Source organism: Acyrthosiphon pisum, chromosome A1 (genome assembly GCF_005508785.2).
Source record: "Acyrthosiphon pisum isolate AL4f chromosome A1, pea_aphid_22Mar2018_4r6ur, whole genome shotgun sequence".
Taxonomy (NCBI): domain Eukaryota; kingdom Metazoa; phylum Arthropoda; class Insecta; order Hemiptera; family Aphididae; genus Acyrthosiphon; species Acyrthosiphon pisum.
The window spans coordinates 40287822-40306750 of NC_042494.1; the positions used below are offsets into that span (position 1 = coordinate 40287822).

An 18929-nucleotide genomic window follows, 5' to 3' on the forward strand; every position below is an offset into this window, starting at 1 on the left:
GCTGCGTGATAATATATTAATTGTTTTTTTTAGAAAACTATTTGTACCTATGTTAAAACACGTCGACTATGTACCCGACTATACGTATGTATTATATTTTACGATCGAAATTATTGTTATAATATAATATTACCTATATGACAAAAGTTCGTTGCCGTGATTCATATAAAATTATATATAAAAGACTACAGTGACTGAGTGACCGAAAATATTCGGACAATAATTTACCATGGCAATAGGCAGTATACAAATAGCGTACCATATGGGCCATACATCGTTCTTACTATGAGGCATCATACTGCATTACCATTGATGGTCGTCACCGGGGTAGTTTTTCCGTGTACAATACGAATTTGACCGATATACAAATATATAGGTAGATATTCCATATTTATTGTTATTTTTTTGTTATTATACTCTGATGCATTTCTAACGTGTATGAGTAGTGAGTACGCGTTATTCTATATCGCTTCTTTCATTCTCTTTCCCCAAACCATCTCCCCCCACACTATCTTTCTCTCTTTCTCTCTGTCTCTCTCTCTCTATAATCGGGCCGGAGCTGAGGAACAAGGGCGAAGTATGTCAACACCGTGTAAACGGGGCGTGGGTCCTCGTCTCGTGTATGCGTGCGTGTTTGTATTTGTGTGTGTGCGAGCAGGTATAAATGTATAATACGCGTATAAGTAGATAATATAGGTGGTATAAGATATTATACACCTTTACGTATATACATACAATATATAAAAATAATTTAATATTATACAACATCAGCTGTTTGGCTATCCTGGCCGGTACTACCACCGCCGGCGGCGTCGCGGCGGCGGCAAACTGGTTTTCAATCCGTCTCTCTGTTTTTGTTTTCCCTTCGGCGCGCCGACGTGCACTGAGCGTCTGAGACTCTGAACAGTGCTACGTTGAGTTTGGTGTTCGAAAGTTTGTCGTCGTTGCATCGTGTACTGTGTCGGGTGCCGGACGTATATCGTCGTTGTTTTTTACGGTTTTTTTTTTGTTCCTTCATTCCGTTTTAAATTATACGACGCGGTTTTCCGGACAAACGAGCCGGTGACATCATGTGAACCCTGTGGATCTGCTCGGCGGCAAGCAGATCACGAGGATACTTTATCACCCGGACCAACGCTACATTGCCGCCGAACCCGTTTGGTCTTGAACGACCCAAAGATCTGGTAGGTACCTACATCATAAAAAGTTTAAGCTATAAAATTTATTTACCTTAATTTTTTTACAATTTTCGTGCTTAAACCTACGCGTTATCTAAAATTGCAGTGTGCGCATTTGCCGGCATCCAAATCCTCGTAGTTATAATACTAGATTCTTAATATAACATTATGTTGAACTTCATAAAACTGATAAGATTTTTTAGAATATGTGTAAGTTTCATTGCAGGAACCTATATTGAAAAGCAAGTGGGTTTTTGAATTTAATAAAAAAAGGGTATTAAATATTTAAATTTAAATTTTGAATACGATGAACTTAATTAGATTAAGTGTATACTAAATTATTTTCCATGGTAAAATTTAAACGAAATAATCTTGAGATATGATGAATAAATAAATCATTATATATATATATATTATTAAATATAATATATATATATTGTAGAGTATAGGTATTGACGTTATATAGTTTCATAGTTTAATATAGTATAATACTATAAACGTTATAGACTGTACTACACTGAAGGACCTATACGTCTCAAAAAACATATTTTGCAATAATTTACATTTTAATCAAATATTTTTATAAGTCTATTTGCTGCTATAATAGTTAAACTTGAAACGTTACTTGCAAACAAATATAAAATATATTGGAAATATATTTTTATGTTTTTTTATAATGTCTGTAAAATATGAAACAAATGATATGTAGGTATTACGAATTGCTTTGGAAATTTAGAATTATGAAAATTCTTTTAAGGAAAATTTAAAACTATATAATTTATTTTGTTTATGCTACACGTCTTATTTTTATACAGCTGACCCCGACCGTCATACTCAACATACGTCATACATACATAACAGTCGTACCGGTTATTACACTTACTATAAATGCCTTTTATCATCCTAGTAAATACTATTATTTTATTAGCTCGACCGGTTATCCATAAAAAAAACGAAACCTTTTCGAAGAAAAAACAGATCGGGATATTATTATATTCATGGTGTTCAAACAATAAATATGTATTTACGTGCACAACAGTAATAATAATGTAAAATGTAAAGGATTGTACCAAAACATTATAAATTCTAATACTAATAAATACATTATTTTTTAATCGAAATATTAACATGTATACTGTGTATGGTATACCGACAAAATATGTGTATAGTAGTAGACTATTATATTACGTCGTAATATAATGTATTATATTTATGCCTGTTAATTTAAACTTGTAATTTACAAACTTTAAATTCAAAATGAAACTATTTATTTACCATTATAATACCTATGTTTCTAAAATATTATTTCAATTTTTAAATAAAAAAAAAAAACGATTAGTTATCTCTAATTGATTTTAAAACAAACAGCAGGTGTCAAGGTCCGTTGGGTATTGTTCGTATAATATATTATGTAAAAGAACAGTTGAGACTAAATACACATTAATATATTCGCTGTGAATGCGTTTTGACGGTTAAAAAACGGACAAACTGGACGGGACACGTGTTCAAATTAACTACTTGCACGGTAAATTGTTTCCTGCAATTATTTTATTGTTATTATTTTTTCGGGTTCTCGTCATGTCTCCAAGGAACACGATTTGAGAAACTATTACGCTGCCGCTTATAATAACATAATGCCATCATTGTTCCAGGTGCGCACATGAATAGCACACAACAAAACCCACGTGTCTTAATAGTTTTAATATAGTCATATTATTATATACATTTAATACTATTTTATTCAACCCTTTTTCTATTGCGTAATTTTTATTGGAAACATTTTTAACCTACCTAGTTATAATTAATAGGTTCTTAAACATATACATACGTACAAATATGGAAATATAAACTTTAAGTCTTGTGGTCTAGAATAAAAGCGTAATAATATTTTATAATATTATATTGTAGGAATCAACTAATAAGAAAAAAATCGACTGTTATTTGTCCTAAACAAAACGCGAACTCCGCCGACCCGTGTCCCACTATACTCACTAGTAGGTACGTGTTTAAAAAAATGTTTTTTATTGACGGTTGTAAAAACTGATTACTTTGGCTCTTTTATGGGCTAAACATTGTTTTTTTTTTCGAGTAGATTATTACAACGCAGCAAATACTACGAACTCGTGGTGGTATAATAATATTATAAAAATAGTCAACGTGAAATGCGACTTTACGAGTAGATTTTGCTTTCCTCGAGAACGTTAATATATTATTAGTATACACTTTTGCTGTTGAGAGAGATTTCGCCGAGTAATATGATATTTTAAATACGGTCTCTAAAATGTAAGCTAAATTTGACGTTATTTCGGTTTTGATCATAGTAAATATAGGTTAACGAGTTTTCTCCTATTTAATGGCTCGTGTATGAATCGTACTTATATAAAAAATATCTAGATGTTGTAAACATATTATATTAATATGATAATAACGCACGATCCCTGCTTTGCTCTATATTATAATATGAATATCATGTATTATTATTTATATATTTGAAATTACGGCCTGCTAATGGATTTTTTTTTTAAATATCAAAGTATCATACGTATTTTAATGAATAATTTATTAAGTATGAATTATATTTATTGTAATTTAAAATGTTTATTGTATAATAAACTCCTCAATATTGTATCATTATTAAGGAGTACAATACAAAAATTATGTTAAGTTAAGTTACCTATTACCTTAATACCTATTTAATAAAATAAATTAGCCCTTCAATGCAGGGTTTTTTTTTAAAAAATTAATATTTTCAAGAGAAAAATCTCTTAAAAATGGAAATACTAGTTGTTGAATATATGCAACAATATGCTTTGAAGGGTTAAGAAATGTTACTTATTCATTGCAATTATTGTAAATATAATAATTACTAGCCAGTAGCTAGGTACCTATATCATTGTTAAAATAATATTTATCTCCATGGCATTTATACCTACTTATATTTTATAATTAGTTGTTATTTCCATTTAGAATTCTTTTACCTATATTATGAATTGCTTGAAATCGACAAGAAAGTACAATTATCACACAGTGTTGATTATAGGTATTATATACAATATGCTTTTTATCTGAATTTTTTAAATTGTAGGCATATATATACGGTATTTACTGCAATTATAGTATATTAACCTGTAACTCTAACCTTATTAGTCATTACTATGTAATACTACTTAGGTACTGCTTCAATATAGGGATTTTTTTGTTAATTATATTTTACACAATTAATAATGTTTTCATCGGAAATACAATAAAAGTTATTTTAGTGTATTTTTTTAGCTTAAATATATAATACATTTTTCGAGGTATTTTCAAAACAAAATATATGTATAATATATATATTACATACTTATTAATAAAAAAAGATTCAGTCTTAATTACATTAAATTAAGCTTATACCAATAATATACTCTGTATACTAATATGGAACAAGGAAGTATATTAAAAGTATGAAATTAAGAGCTGATGATAGGAGAAATGATTTGAGAGATCTATATGGAAAACAATATTCTGGAAAAAATATAGAAATTGTAAAAGAAAGTTTGTAAAATAAAATAAATGGGTAACACCATACCTAATTGAGAAAATCCACCTAATCTAACCATAATCGAAGAAAAATCAGAAAGACTAGGTAAAAGATAGTCATGTATGTAACAAATTATTTTAGAACTTTAGAAGTAGGAAAAGGTTTCCGCAACATACAAGGAATTAAGATAAGTCGCTATATAGTCATGGAAGAGTGGAGGAAGATCTCAAAATTAACTTAAACTAGATAACGATACAGAATGAAAAAAAAATAAAAGTATTATTTTATGTCTCCTAAATTTAAAAGAATATTTTATACATTGTTCAATGGTTCACCTATGTCACATTTACTAGAACCATAAATTAAAGAATAAAAATATATGTATTATTGTTTGTTATCAATTTAGAAAAATAATATTTTTAAATATTATGATATAATAGATTGATGTCGTTATTGTCTTCGTAGACCTTTCAAGATTCTATTGTTATATGTAATGAAGAATTTAATCATAAATACTCTTAGTATTATTTTAAGTCTTTAACAATAGATTTCTAATTATAACTTATACAAAATATGTTCACAGACCAATGAATAAAAATATGGGTAGGTAACTATAAAATAAAGGCTAGGTTAGATATATATCATATATGATATATATTTGTATTGAATATTTAACTATTTAACAATACTCAGTTTTATAGCAAATTTGTTATTATGTATTCTTCAATAAAATGTAGGTTGTAAAAAATAATTGAATATTATTTATAGTTTTTGAATAAATAGAGTTTATTTGTTTTAATGAACTAAACATATTTTAGTAATAAATTAGTAATAACTCAATTTAAAAGACTATAAGGATAAAAAATATAAATAAATAGTCAACTGTTTTTACATTATTTGCCAATGCTTTGGTATTTACATAGTTAAATATATAAAGAGTCACATAAATTATTTAAATAATATAAACGGAATAAAATAATGATTAAAATATAAAGCACACCAATAAAAGCTAAGGCTATCTAGCCTATCTTAATACAATTTAATATTATGCATATTTCAAAATAAACGATTGATTTGTTGTAACTTGTAAGTACCTATTCCATTTTAATGATTCAACATATTTTATCAAAATATTATACCTATTGATAATGTTTGACATACAAAACAAATAACAATATACAGTTGGAATGCAATCTTTGTGTCTTAGTCAATAGCATTGGAATAAATCACATTAAATATAAATCGGTAATAATTGGATATTAGTACGAAACAAGTATAGATATTTGGTACAATACGGTAGACTACACTATGAGTAATACATATATAAATATATAAATAATAAATATATTGGTACCTACTTAATTATATTTTGAAACAATAAGAGTGAAAACTTGAGTTCACATACCACCAGATTTTATATCTAAGAAAAATATCGATTATTTTATTCTCATGACAATAAACAATTGTTGTATCATAAATGTATATTAAGAACGAAGAAGAAAATGGTTTTAACGTTGTCATTTGTCAACAAAGTCAAATATTGTGGGTGTGAAGCTATCATGGATGGTGCTTAACTATAGGTAGGTATATTATATAGATACTTCAGAAACTGAAGAAATCGAAAGGCGTTACAATATAATATTATAATGTAATACGACTATAAAATGATCAACGGTATGTGGCTTAAAAAATGGTATAACATCTATTTATTTTAAATTGATCACTCTGTGTAGTTTGTATAGGCATAATATTATTATATTAATATGTATAAAATATACTTTGACGTAGTGAGAAGAGAAGTGCCTACCTATTCGAATTGTTTTGTCTGAAATACATTCTCGGATCTCAATTATATAATAACAATATTAATATTAAGTATGGTTTTTAGTAAACAGTTTACATAATTTAGAATAAGTGCGAAAATATTTATCCTTGTCACTAACAAATATGATCATTTTATGGAGTTATATTATAGTTCAATAATTGTTTAGGTATGATATAATTTTTAAAATAAATTGTGTAACGTATAGGTAATATAGTAGGTAATTTATAGCTAATATCGCTTTTATGAAATAACAGTTCAAGTCTTAGATAATTAGTAATTAGTAATAACCATGTTAACTTCGAAGTAAACACTTCAAGGACATTTAAGGGAAAGGGTAGTTATTTCTTGGCAAAGTGACTTGTGACTTTTTGGACTAAATATTATTGAATGCATATTAAATTACAATATGTAGATATAAATATATAGTCCTTGAGAATAAAAATTAAATTAAAGTAGAGAAACTTTAGGTAGGTACTTACATATAACATTAAAATATGATAATGTCTTGATGAATTAGAATTGTTTTAATTATTTGTTTATTGGTATTTAGTATTGGTTAGTATCTATATTATTTAATAAAAGTAATCAATTTAAAATATATATATATATACGAATACGATGAACACAGTAGGCACAATAATATGCTTACTATTAAGTTTGTAAATGTATATCACTGCTTATACCATAAATCATAATATCTATTGAAAATCGAAAAATCCAAGTAAATATAAATATGATTTTTATAAATATACAGTGTTTAATCATGTTATTGAAATATTACATATTATATACCTACATTATTTATGGTAATTTGGCGCAAAATGCAAAAATAATCCCAAAAAACAAATCGGTGATTTTAATTTGAAAAAATATTAAACGCTATTATCACAAAATAAAAAATAATAAATTTAAACAGAACAAATGAGTTGATATTTATTATTTACCAGTTTATTGAGCATGTCACTTAATGGAATAAACTTAGAACTGTAGAGACATCTAATCGACTTCATATTGGTTTTAATAATTTGTTGAAACTTAAGTCCTAAATCTACACACACACTGCATCAGAAAATAACTGACAGATATAATTAGATTTAAATATTTTGTTCTAATTAATATTTAATTATTTTTAATTTTTATATAATTATAATACATAATAAAAAAATTATTAAAAATTATATAAATATTGGTTAGAACACTAAGGATTACTATTATTATACACAGTTGGTTAATAACATTTGTTGGTTCTTAATGTTACAACCTGATGTATATAATAGAAAGGAAAAAATACGATCATTTTTCCATGCATATTATGATATAAGATGCGTAGGACGGAGATGCGTTAATAACATTATACACCCAGTCGAACAATTACGCTGTAAAGCAGGTCGCGCACGCAATAATAATAATATTATAATAATTATTGTTGTTCGTGTCCCTATGGGGTTATCTGCTAAATACCTTTAATATTATAATATATACCTTTCTTCAATCCTATTACCGATGTAGCAGTATTGTCTACGATGTAGGTACTCACATGTAATATAGATCCAACAAGGCAACAAACCAGTTTCCATCTCCGGATTCCCTGGGACTGCAAATCGAATTTCTTTTTTATATTTTTTTATCTTTACACAATATGTTCTTTATTCTTTTTTTAGTCTCGGCGGCGGAGGCATGGAGGCAGCCGACATCATACCCGTTCTTCAAGAACGCGTCGCCACCTTACCTGGAGGAAGAGACCTGGACGGGCGGCCGTTGGTCGTTGTCGTCGTACAGCCATGGATCAACGGCCATTTGGACACGGCCCTAAGATACTATTCGTCTCTATACAGGTACTTAGACACAATACTGTTACCCACACACAGACTTTATATTATATACGCTTGCGAGGTCGAGCATTCGAAAATTGACCAAAGTACGTCATACTATATTATTATACAGGGTTGAAGGCGACTATATAGCCGAACGTATATTTGTCCGTTTTCTCATAATTTAACCAACACTCATACAAACAGAAAGTCACAGTGGGCTACCCTGTGTATAATAAATGTGTAATATAATATTTTCATGTAGTAGTTGATTGAAAAACATTATACTAATATCAGTAATATCGTTTAGTTAATTTCTTTCAAATAAAAATGTTTTAAGAGATTAAAATGTATTACCCCTATTATTTTTTAATAATTTATCTTTTCTTACAACTTATTCTGTCGAGAAGCCATGTTGTTTTGAGGCATATCCTAAGGAGCCCATAAAAAGGTTAATCTGCTTCCTTCTACCTTGCTATAATATACCGTCCGTAGACATGGTACGAAATACGAATAAGCTAGACAGGATGTACTGCGCACCTGAAGGCTGCAGCGACACTCTTCTCGTTCACTTTCCCCTCACGAAAAGACAGTGTCTAGTGAGACGAGTATTATAAATTTAAAATGTATAGTTGATCTTTGCGGTATCCCAATAAAGATTTATAAACCTTAAAGGAGCTCGGTTAAAAACAATTTTTATGAATATTCCCAACAATTTTTGACAGATTTCCTCTTGTAAAGTTTTTCACAAGGCTTCGGGAAAATAGTAACTAATTTCAACTACTGAACAAATTTAAAATAACCTCATTTGACTATTAAAGTATCATATTACTCGTATATTAATATATTACGTAACTGAGATTTACGATCAATAGTGTACTTACTGTATACGTTTTTACTATATAGGTTGGATAGGTTTACTGGTGGGCACAATAACTATACATTTTTTCTTTATTGCAAAAATATTCACCCAAAAATCAAAAACAAATCAATTAGATTAATTTTTATTAAAGCGCTGCTCTTTACCTTGATATTATAAACATTTTAATTATTTATTGATACCTATGTTTATGTAAACGAAAACTAAATGTCATAGTATAGACTATAGACAAAGGTATATAATGGCTACTGCCTAATTTACAATACCTACTGTTATTATCTATATTTTTGAAGATTGCCCATGTTAAATTACGTGCATATTTTATTTATTTCATACAAACTAATTTAAAAATATACAAAATATTTACCGAATGCATATTTCTAGTGTTTGTACCATACAAATGCTAATTTTTGAATAATTTAATTTACTTACAAATGACAACCTCATTGTTGAGAGAAAGTTGCTCAGTTTTATGGCGACAGTTACACTTGAACAATATCCACCACACTGCGGGTAAAGGTCACATACTTCCGTAACGTGTGTGGTGTATAATATATTATTATTACCTATGCAATCTGCTCATTGTAATGATCACTGTCCGTGTTACGATTTATCGTATAAACGCTAATGTTTTATGAATACAAAAAATAATTTAAAAACTGATGAGTAGGTACCTACCTATAATCATAATACGTACTCACGGTTTTTGGATATAATGTGTTATTGTGTTTATACTTCTACTCCACACTGAATTAACATACGTATTACCATCATTGAGTGAGATTATATTATATATATATTACTATATTCAATGGTATTATGTAGTATTTTAGTCATTGTAAAGTATAGGTACCTTCACCAAAACTATATAAAATAGCCGTAAATAAAAATCATATTCGGGTTTATGATTTTTATATTTTTATATTTTAATTTCATTCACTCCTTTAGTCCTTTGATTCAAATTTAAAATCAACATACTTATACAGTTATACTCATTCGTGAAAATACAAGTATATGAAAATTATTTAAAAGGAAATATATAATAGTTAGAATATAATAAACAGATACCTACTATATCTAATATAATATAACATACACAATTAAACCGAGCTTGAACATAAATCAATTATCGATTAACAAATAAATGGTTTACCAAGTGGTACGTTTGTTGCAGTACAATAAATTATTATAATATTATTCACTCATTTTAAATGGTTTTATCATAATAGATGGTTATATAATGCCTTATAATATAATAATTATAAGGTTTGACAGTCCTTTCAATTGTTCAAACGTATTAGAACGTTTAACAATTCAATTATTTAATTTATAATAAAACTGCTTATAATGATACAGGTAACAGTATTGCTATACTAAGTCAGAATTAAACTAAAGAGCGGTAATATTATGGTAGATTACAGTTATTTTAGAATATGATTATAGGGGAACAATTTTTTTGTTCAAGTCACAGGCAAAACCATAAGAAACAAAGGTTATAGGAAAACTAAAAAATAAGTGTTCTAAATAATTTACGACTATTAAAAATAAAAATATAAGAGTAGATACCTACTGAAAAAAGCAGTTGATATAACATGAGATTGAGATCTAAATACATACTCTATGCCTAAGACACTAAAACGTGTTGTTAAATTTAATAGTATATTATGGGTCATCGGCCATGGCTACTAAATAACGATCATAACTCTGCATAAAGATATATTTTAAATTGAGTTAAATCATTTTTTGCGTAGGTTGCTGAATCATTATTAAACCTTGGAGAGAAAGCAGCATTTTTCCCTGTAGAGTGTCAGACTTATGAGTTATGACTTATGTTATGTACTTATGTTCCTTGACAAATCATTATACTTTTTACCTTAAAAGAGGAGAAGTTTTGACAAGTTTTGACAAGTGTTATTTCTGTTTTTGTAAGCAGAACACAACAACAATAATATATTAAGAATAAAAATGATGTAAATGTATGCAATGTGTATAACATTGTACATTGATATTGGTGTACAATATTACAAATGATACCAATCTCACATATAAACATTTAAAATGCTAACAATTAACTTTCAACACAAAATGTATCATAGGTACATAATATTATGAGCACTGCACATGCAATGATATCAATAAATGTACATTTTGTTAAATTTGTTCACCTTGTTTTAAACGTTACCGGAATAAATCAAATAAAAAAATATAACAGCAACAACAACTGTAACGACTAACATAACAGTAGGTGACTACCTATCTGGATCATCGATATTTTTACTTGATATTCCAGCATCAATCTTTAATATTATACTCTGAATAATTTAATGGATAAAATGCGCTCAGAACCTGTCTTGCTGAATTGAAAAAAGTAGTAAATAAATCTATAGGTCATCTAAAGAGTCTGTTGACCTACAACAAAAATGACGGTAGCCCACCTGACGAGAAAACAACAAACACTTCTTAGTTCTTATTGTATTAAATTTTCACAATTCAAATGCATGGTAATATAATAGTTTTTTTTTTCGTAGCTTTAATACTGTTTTGATTTTAATTATTATGTATGAAATAACCTTTCATAATGCTATTATAATTCTCAAATCAACGACGCACCTTTAAAAACAAGTAAATTTAATTTTAAAATACTACCGTTTTAAAGTTTTATTATCTCAAACAGAGGTTTTAATTTTTATTTCTTTAGAGCGTAATAACTAATAAGTATACATCATATTATATTATTATCATAATACCTATTATACCAAGCTGAAAACAAATTTTATTTTTTATTATTTTGATGTTTAAATATAATAAGACTTGGTGCTTATAAGTTATAACGCATTAGGTACGATGAAGTTCAATAATAAAACTTACGTATCCAAGTTGAAAACAACTCCGAAATTTGAAATTTATAATAAAATAATAAAATATATATAAATACAAAAATAGACCAATTATTATACAAGCATTACAACAAACTATTATAATATAGGAATTAAAGATATAAATTAAATTGAGCTGATAAAATAAAATATAATCCTAAATGTTTCTAAATGCCGTTTTTAAATCTAAAAAAGGTTGGCATAATATTGATATCACCAGATTAATTATTAAACATCCTGCACAATTGATAGGTACTCATAATCAAATTATTATTGTTTTTACATAAGTATAATTTAATTACAGTCCAGAAACGAGACAGACGGGGTTGTGCGTTGTGCTTGATGCTCAACGAAGTACATGGAAGACAACCAAGAGCGTCATGCATAAAGTGTTTGAAATATTGGACGTGAATATCGGAGCGATGTTAATTGTGAGGTTGGACGTGTTTTGGGACAAGCAACGTGTAGACAACTGTACGAAATCTAGGACTGAAGGAGAGGTGTGTGTGTGTAAAATAATTAATGTAGGGGCATAGGGCCCTAAGTAGTACATACTTCTGTGTTATATGATCTGTATCGTAGACTATTATTAATATTACTAAAATCGCGATTTTTTCCGTAGCCAATTTTTGTGCCGCTGTCTAGAATCCACAAGTACGTGTCGCAAGATCAGTTACCCACTGATCTGGGAGGATCTTGGACTTATAACCACGAGCAATGGATACACAATCGTGTGGTAAGTATATATACTATAGAAAATGCGTAAAGGTTAGCTATTAAAAACACAGTTTGGGTTTTGGGTACATGTTATAGAAAGTTCAGTTTTAGGAAAACGAAATTTAGTAAAAACGTGTCTTAGAATACAAGAGTTATAATTTGGTCACTACAAAACAACATTTTTGATAAAAAACATATATTTTTTGCAATTTGTATTGTTTTAATTTTTAATGTTTTTCAGATTTTGTTGTTATTTTTTTTTTTTTTAATTTTAGGATAGGTACATTTTAAGTTTTATATTCCTATAAGCAGAATATTTTTCTAAGAATTTCGTTACATACAAATATAAATTATAATAAATAATAATATCCTAACTAAACAATTATAGTTGATTAGTAAATGGTAAGTGACATTTCTAAAACTCGATGTTCTAAAACATGACTTTCTAAAAACCTCCTCGCGATACTATTAAGTGGGTTTTATTATTCTTATTATTTTTTTTTTTGTATATATATCCTACCGCATTTAACCGTGTTTTGACGGTCTGTTGTCTTATAAAGAGAGTCGAAGAGTTCATCAAAAGCTCGGAGATCGCCGTGTCTGATATGGAGAAACTCAGACAGCACTTGACCAATAATCAGGATTTGCTCAAGCACAGCACAGCCGACATCGTGCTGACCGTATCAGGTGAAAAGTTTAACATCGTCATCGATCACGTGAAAAAGGTATCTCAATCTGGTCAGACGGTGTGCCAGCGAATAGACAAAATGTACGCGGATCAGGGGCAACCGTTTCCGCAGGACGTTTTGGACACCAAAGAATCGCTCGACCGGTATATGAGAATCGTCCATGATAAAATGATGGTGGTCGTCGACTGTTGGAACGGAGTACAGAAAAAAGTCGACAGTATTAAGGTATATTTTGTTTGAGTGATTGTTTTTTTTTTAATTAGATGTGTTTGCAGTGTATCTGATGACTGTTAATCAGACGCCTCTTTGATATTTTCTGTACCTATACCTTCGTTATATTATAGGAAATGCGATATTTGGAACAAGGCATAAAACACGTCGTCAATTGGATTCTCGGGCCGGGTGAAGAGATGTTGAACGGCAAACAACAAGTTGGCTACGATATTGTATCGGCGGAGGAGTACAAAAGAAATCACGAAGCGTTCGAACTTCAGTGCCGGGTAATATAATATTATAGTATTATACTATATATTTTATTTCGTGGGAGTATTGGTCATAGTCCCTTATCTGGCTTTAGTAGTAATTACAGCGAGTAATTAATATAAAATGTTTGATAATAGGATACATATGGACATTATGCTGAACTACTGCACAAAATTAATAACCTCCCTAACTCCAACTCCCAATGTTACAAAGACCTATTGGCTCAACGAGATTTCATGGATTTCGTGTGCCGAAGTTTTGCTACACGGTTAGAAAGAAGGAGAAATTTACTGATAACGTCAGCTCGATTTTTCCGATTGGTCGCAGAGGTATAGTGTATAATATGTATTATTATGTACAATGTTTTAATATTTGAAATTTATTCCGTCGTAATAAATATTTTTACGCAAACTTGTTTAGTATTTTCAAACTACTAGTGACGTTTACGAAACTTTGGTAATGGGTACTGACATTGAAGCCTTAGAGTCAGCTGACAATACACTGTTACAGTTGAAACAACAGCAAGAAAATATTGGTAAATAAATATCATAATGTTTTGACATAGAATTATTGTTTTTGAATTGAATTTTACGTGTATATTATTATGTATTGTTTAGAACAAATCGAACGAGATTTAGTAAAAGAAGGCGAAAAATTATCTGACATGCTATCGATGCCAGTTAAAAATGCCATGGGAGTCGTGTTAAACGTCGATTACGAAGCGGACATTGTAAACGTGTCTGAAATATTAGAAATGACTAAGGCCAGATGTCAATTGTTTTGCGATAGTGTGGAACTACAGCGATTGACGTTGCAACAGGTTTCGTACGTACTTAACTACGAGACAGACGCCTCACAAGTAAGTTCTAAGGTATATAGGTACCTAGCCTAGAACAGTATTATGGTGTGTTAAGTTATACATATTAATATATTAGGTACAACTTTCAATAATATTAGTATAGTAAATCAATTTTTATGGGAAGTAACAAACGTGTAGTATAAATGTTTTTAACTATAAAGCGAGTACTTTGTATGCAACATTAAACGGAATATTTGGATAAGCACGGCCTATAGTTTTTTTTTTGTTATCGTTGTATTACCTAGTTAATGAAAATTGATAATTTGTATTCAGTAATAATTATAAACATATAATTACTACATTGTTCAATTTTATAATTTGTAGGCAATCCAATGGTTAGAAGACTTGTATCACGTTCTGCTTAAATCTCACTATCACGTAGGATCTGACGCGGAAGAAATTCAAGCTCAAAAAGAAGAACACCAAGCGTTCCAAGAAACCGCTAAAGTAAAGCATCATCGGCAAAAAAAATTTCGAATCTCGATTGACTGATATTTTATCGGTTTTATTCGTTTAGGGTACATACGATTACGGTTGCCAGTTGCTTAATGCTGCTCTATCCCTACGACAATCCTGTAAATTGACCGAAACGAGAAATTCTACACTCGCCAACAGCCTATGGCAGTCTTGGAAACAACTCGACGATATCAGCCAAGAGCAATTGACACGGTTACGGGTGTCAACCGTTTACCACAGAAACGTCGATAAGGTAAAAAAAAAAATCAAAAATATATTGGGTAGATATTAATATTGGAAATTAATAAAATATTTTCGTGCCTACACAATACGATTTGTGTGCATACTATTTGGGTACACATCGTTTTATCTCGTTTCGGTGTTAATTGAATCGTTATTGTGATTTGTGATTACTATTGCATATTTATATAGTACTGCGGACAGCTCAGAGAGCTAATGGAAACCGTGCAAACCATTCAGGACGAGAACAACAACAACACCAGTAAACACAAAGGTCGATTGCGCAAGTGTCTGGTGTCGAGGGAGAAAATCCTGTTGGAAGTCGGCCGGACCGTTCGACTCGGGCGCATGCTCAAAACCAGGCTACGCGAGCCTCTTTGCGTTCAACAAAAGTAAGAAAACTAGAAATTAAGAAAATCAACTCAGTTGTGTATAATGTTATATTAATATATATAAGCAATATATAAATAAGAAATATATTAGTTTTTATTGTATATAATATATAAACCATACAATATCAGCTGATGATTAAGTATTTATGTTCCATTTTCAGGAACGAAGACGTACGGTACCTCAACGAGAGCGCGGTGGATTCGGTTTGTCAGAAACTGTCCGTGGTCACCGAACTAGCCGAACAGTTGGATTTCACCCTATCCGGGTTGGCCCAGAGTACAGTTACGCACGTGCTAGACGATTCCAGCGGTAACGTTACACAGGTGAGTTTATAAATATTTATGAATCCTATAACACGGCTATATAATACATTTCCTATCCATTGGCACGAATGTATAATAGAGTGAATATAGAGACAATCCACACCTCTCACGTCAACGATTTATCACGAATCTGGCGAATCTGCAATAGCATAAACATGTCACAAATGGTTTCATTATAAGATTCCGAGCAAGGTTCAGTAATTTCTGAGAATATCGCTGTGGATAAACAGTAATATAGGCTTTTGGATGAAAGCTTATTGTCTTTTTTAAATTTAGTTAAGACATTTTAAATATAATTTATCAAAAGATTGTTGACCGGTTTTATACATTATTCGATAGTAAGGAATTGTCAAAATGTAGAATTTTTAATTCTTCGTAATTATTAATTTGTGAACGATTGTAAAAATATACGGTGACATGCGAAGCGAAGGTAAATTATAATGGTATATTCAATAATAATATTAACACGCCAATCTGTTGTTGTTGGTGCAGGAGTGGTACGTGAATCTGAACAAATCGCCCGACAGAAATAAGGACTGCGTCACGGTGACGAAAATGGAAGAGAACATCCACTGCGGTAGTAGCCGTTCGGACGCTGAAGACTTTGTGACGGCTTCTGACTGTACCGGTACGCCACCCTCCAGGTCATCTTCGTCGTACCACACTCCGTCCGAAGGGGAAGCGACTTCCAATTCGCCGTGGTGGGAACTCGACACTATCATCGACGCCGAAACGACGATGGACAGTTCCAAGTGTATGCAGCTAACGGATGAATCTCAACAGGTATACATTTTGAATTTTTTTTTTAAATATTTGTTTTATCATTTTGGTTAGGTGTTTTTTTGAAATAATCGTTTAACTTGCAATTTATGTTTTTTATTTCATAATCTGAAGCGGGAATATACTATTCAAAAAATCTATATAAAAAATCTAAGTATCGATAATTGAATTACATTTTTTTTTCTAATGAGCACTGAAAAGGTAAATCGATTCGTGGATTACAACTTTGACTATTTCAGTATTTCATTCCACTCAACTTAATCTAAAATGGCCATATTAATGAACGGTTTTTCTGTAAAGGGGCATTTGTCAATTTTCGTTGGTTTTCAGTAGACGCAAATAACAATAAACATAAACATTTTATTTTTTATTTATGTTTTATTTATAATTGTATAACCTAAGCTTTTTGATACCTATATAAATAGGTATAGAACTTGTGAGCTGTTGTAGTAGGTATGTATACAATAAAAATAACGTAAATATGCTAATTTTTAATTTTATATGATAAAATTAAAATTAATAAACGACTAATGCCCTTTTGCATATTATAATATTTTTGACTTGTGCCTTTTCGCGTTTCAAAATATTATAATAAATAAATATCATCATGCGTCAACGACAGTGGTGCCATTTGGTCGGGCGCAAAATTTCACACAACATTAATGTAGTGTTTGAAAAATATCAAAATTTGACTAGTGTCCCTTTTCATAAAAACAGTCCAAAACGTAAGCACAGTGTAAATTATGCGGAAATAGGCAATGATGATTATTAGTAGAGTTAGGATGTTGATGAACTAAAAAACACACAAAAATGCCCTAAAAAAAATGCAAAAAAGCCCTAAAAAAAGTGCAAAAATGCCCTAAAAACTTAATAATTTATTACGAAACAGAATAGGCTTAAACAATTAAACCACAAACAATAAACTTAACGAATATAATTATGTATAGGTAATTTAACGTTAGCAAATTACTGTCACGAAGGCCGTTGTTTGATAAATGATTTATTCCTAAGAAATTGAAAATATCAATCTTTTAGTAACTTCTTCTTTATCCTGGTCGAAAATTAACACGAATTCCGAATGTACTAATTATTCTAATTCACATTTCACAGGATATCGACGTGAAAATCGAACTGGAAGAAAACGAGTCAGAATCAGCGAATACCAGTGATCTGCAGCTGAATACTGACGACGTTGCCGCCACAGAGAAGAGTCTACCGATTTTGGACGAACAAGTCAACAGCGACGCAATAGACGAAGGAATTATTATTTTACAAAGTCCAGAATATGAACAGGAAACCAATAACAACGATTGTACGTTTTACAAGCAGAATTTAGCCAAACAAGCACTAGCCGGAGTGTTCTAGGTACCTATTTAAAAACTGTATAATTATTTATGTTTTAAAATTATATTTATAACGCACTTATGCACCAACAAGACTGGTTCACGAGACAAGCGTCTTACTTTTAATTATGTTTAAGATGCAATATTATTATTACCTATTTTATATTTTTTCTCTGTTATTAATTTATTACATTAAAAATATTAAATTATTATATCACCAAATTGCTTCACATGCTAATAGCTACAAATGTAGTACCTAGCTGCTAGTTATATACCTACTGTAATAGTCAAAAACTGTAGTTTATCGTTTATTCTAATTTTAGCTAATTGATTAATATTAAGTTTTATTTTTTGTAAGAAATTGTATTTATTATCATCATTATATAATTATTATTATTATTTCAATAAATAAAATACGTGTTGAGTTAATTAGGTAACTATTATTTATTCCTATAGGTAATACTAACTGTATTGTATATTATCTGGAAGTACCTATATTGAACTTTTTCGTGGATAGTACCTATACTTCTTATCTTTTAAGGGGATTCCACCCGGT

The 18929-nt window shown here is 29.7% G+C and overlaps 1 protein-coding gene across 1 annotated transcript; it reads left to right on the forward strand.

Annotated features, from left to right (window-relative positions):
• The first annotated feature begins 855 nt into the window (after positions 1–855).
• LOC100168339 (SEC14 domain and spectrin repeat-containing protein 1-B) lies at positions 856–18799 on the forward strand. Its single transcript, XM_001944028.4, has 15 exons — positions 856–1184; positions 8185–8358; positions 12395–12590; positions 12713–12826; positions 13368–13721; positions 13841–13996; positions 14117–14308; positions 14400–14514; positions 14597–14838; positions 15163–15285; positions 15356–15547; positions 15727–15926; positions 16088–16250; positions 16743–17033; positions 18141–18799. The coding sequence occupies exons 2-15, from the start codon at positions 8201–8203 to the stop codon at positions 18393–18395; spliced, it is 2751 nt and encodes a 916-aa protein (XP_001944063.1). The 5' UTR covers positions 856–1184; positions 8185–8200; the 3' UTR covers positions 18396–18799.
• The last annotated feature ends 130 nt before the right edge of the window (positions 18800–18929 follow it).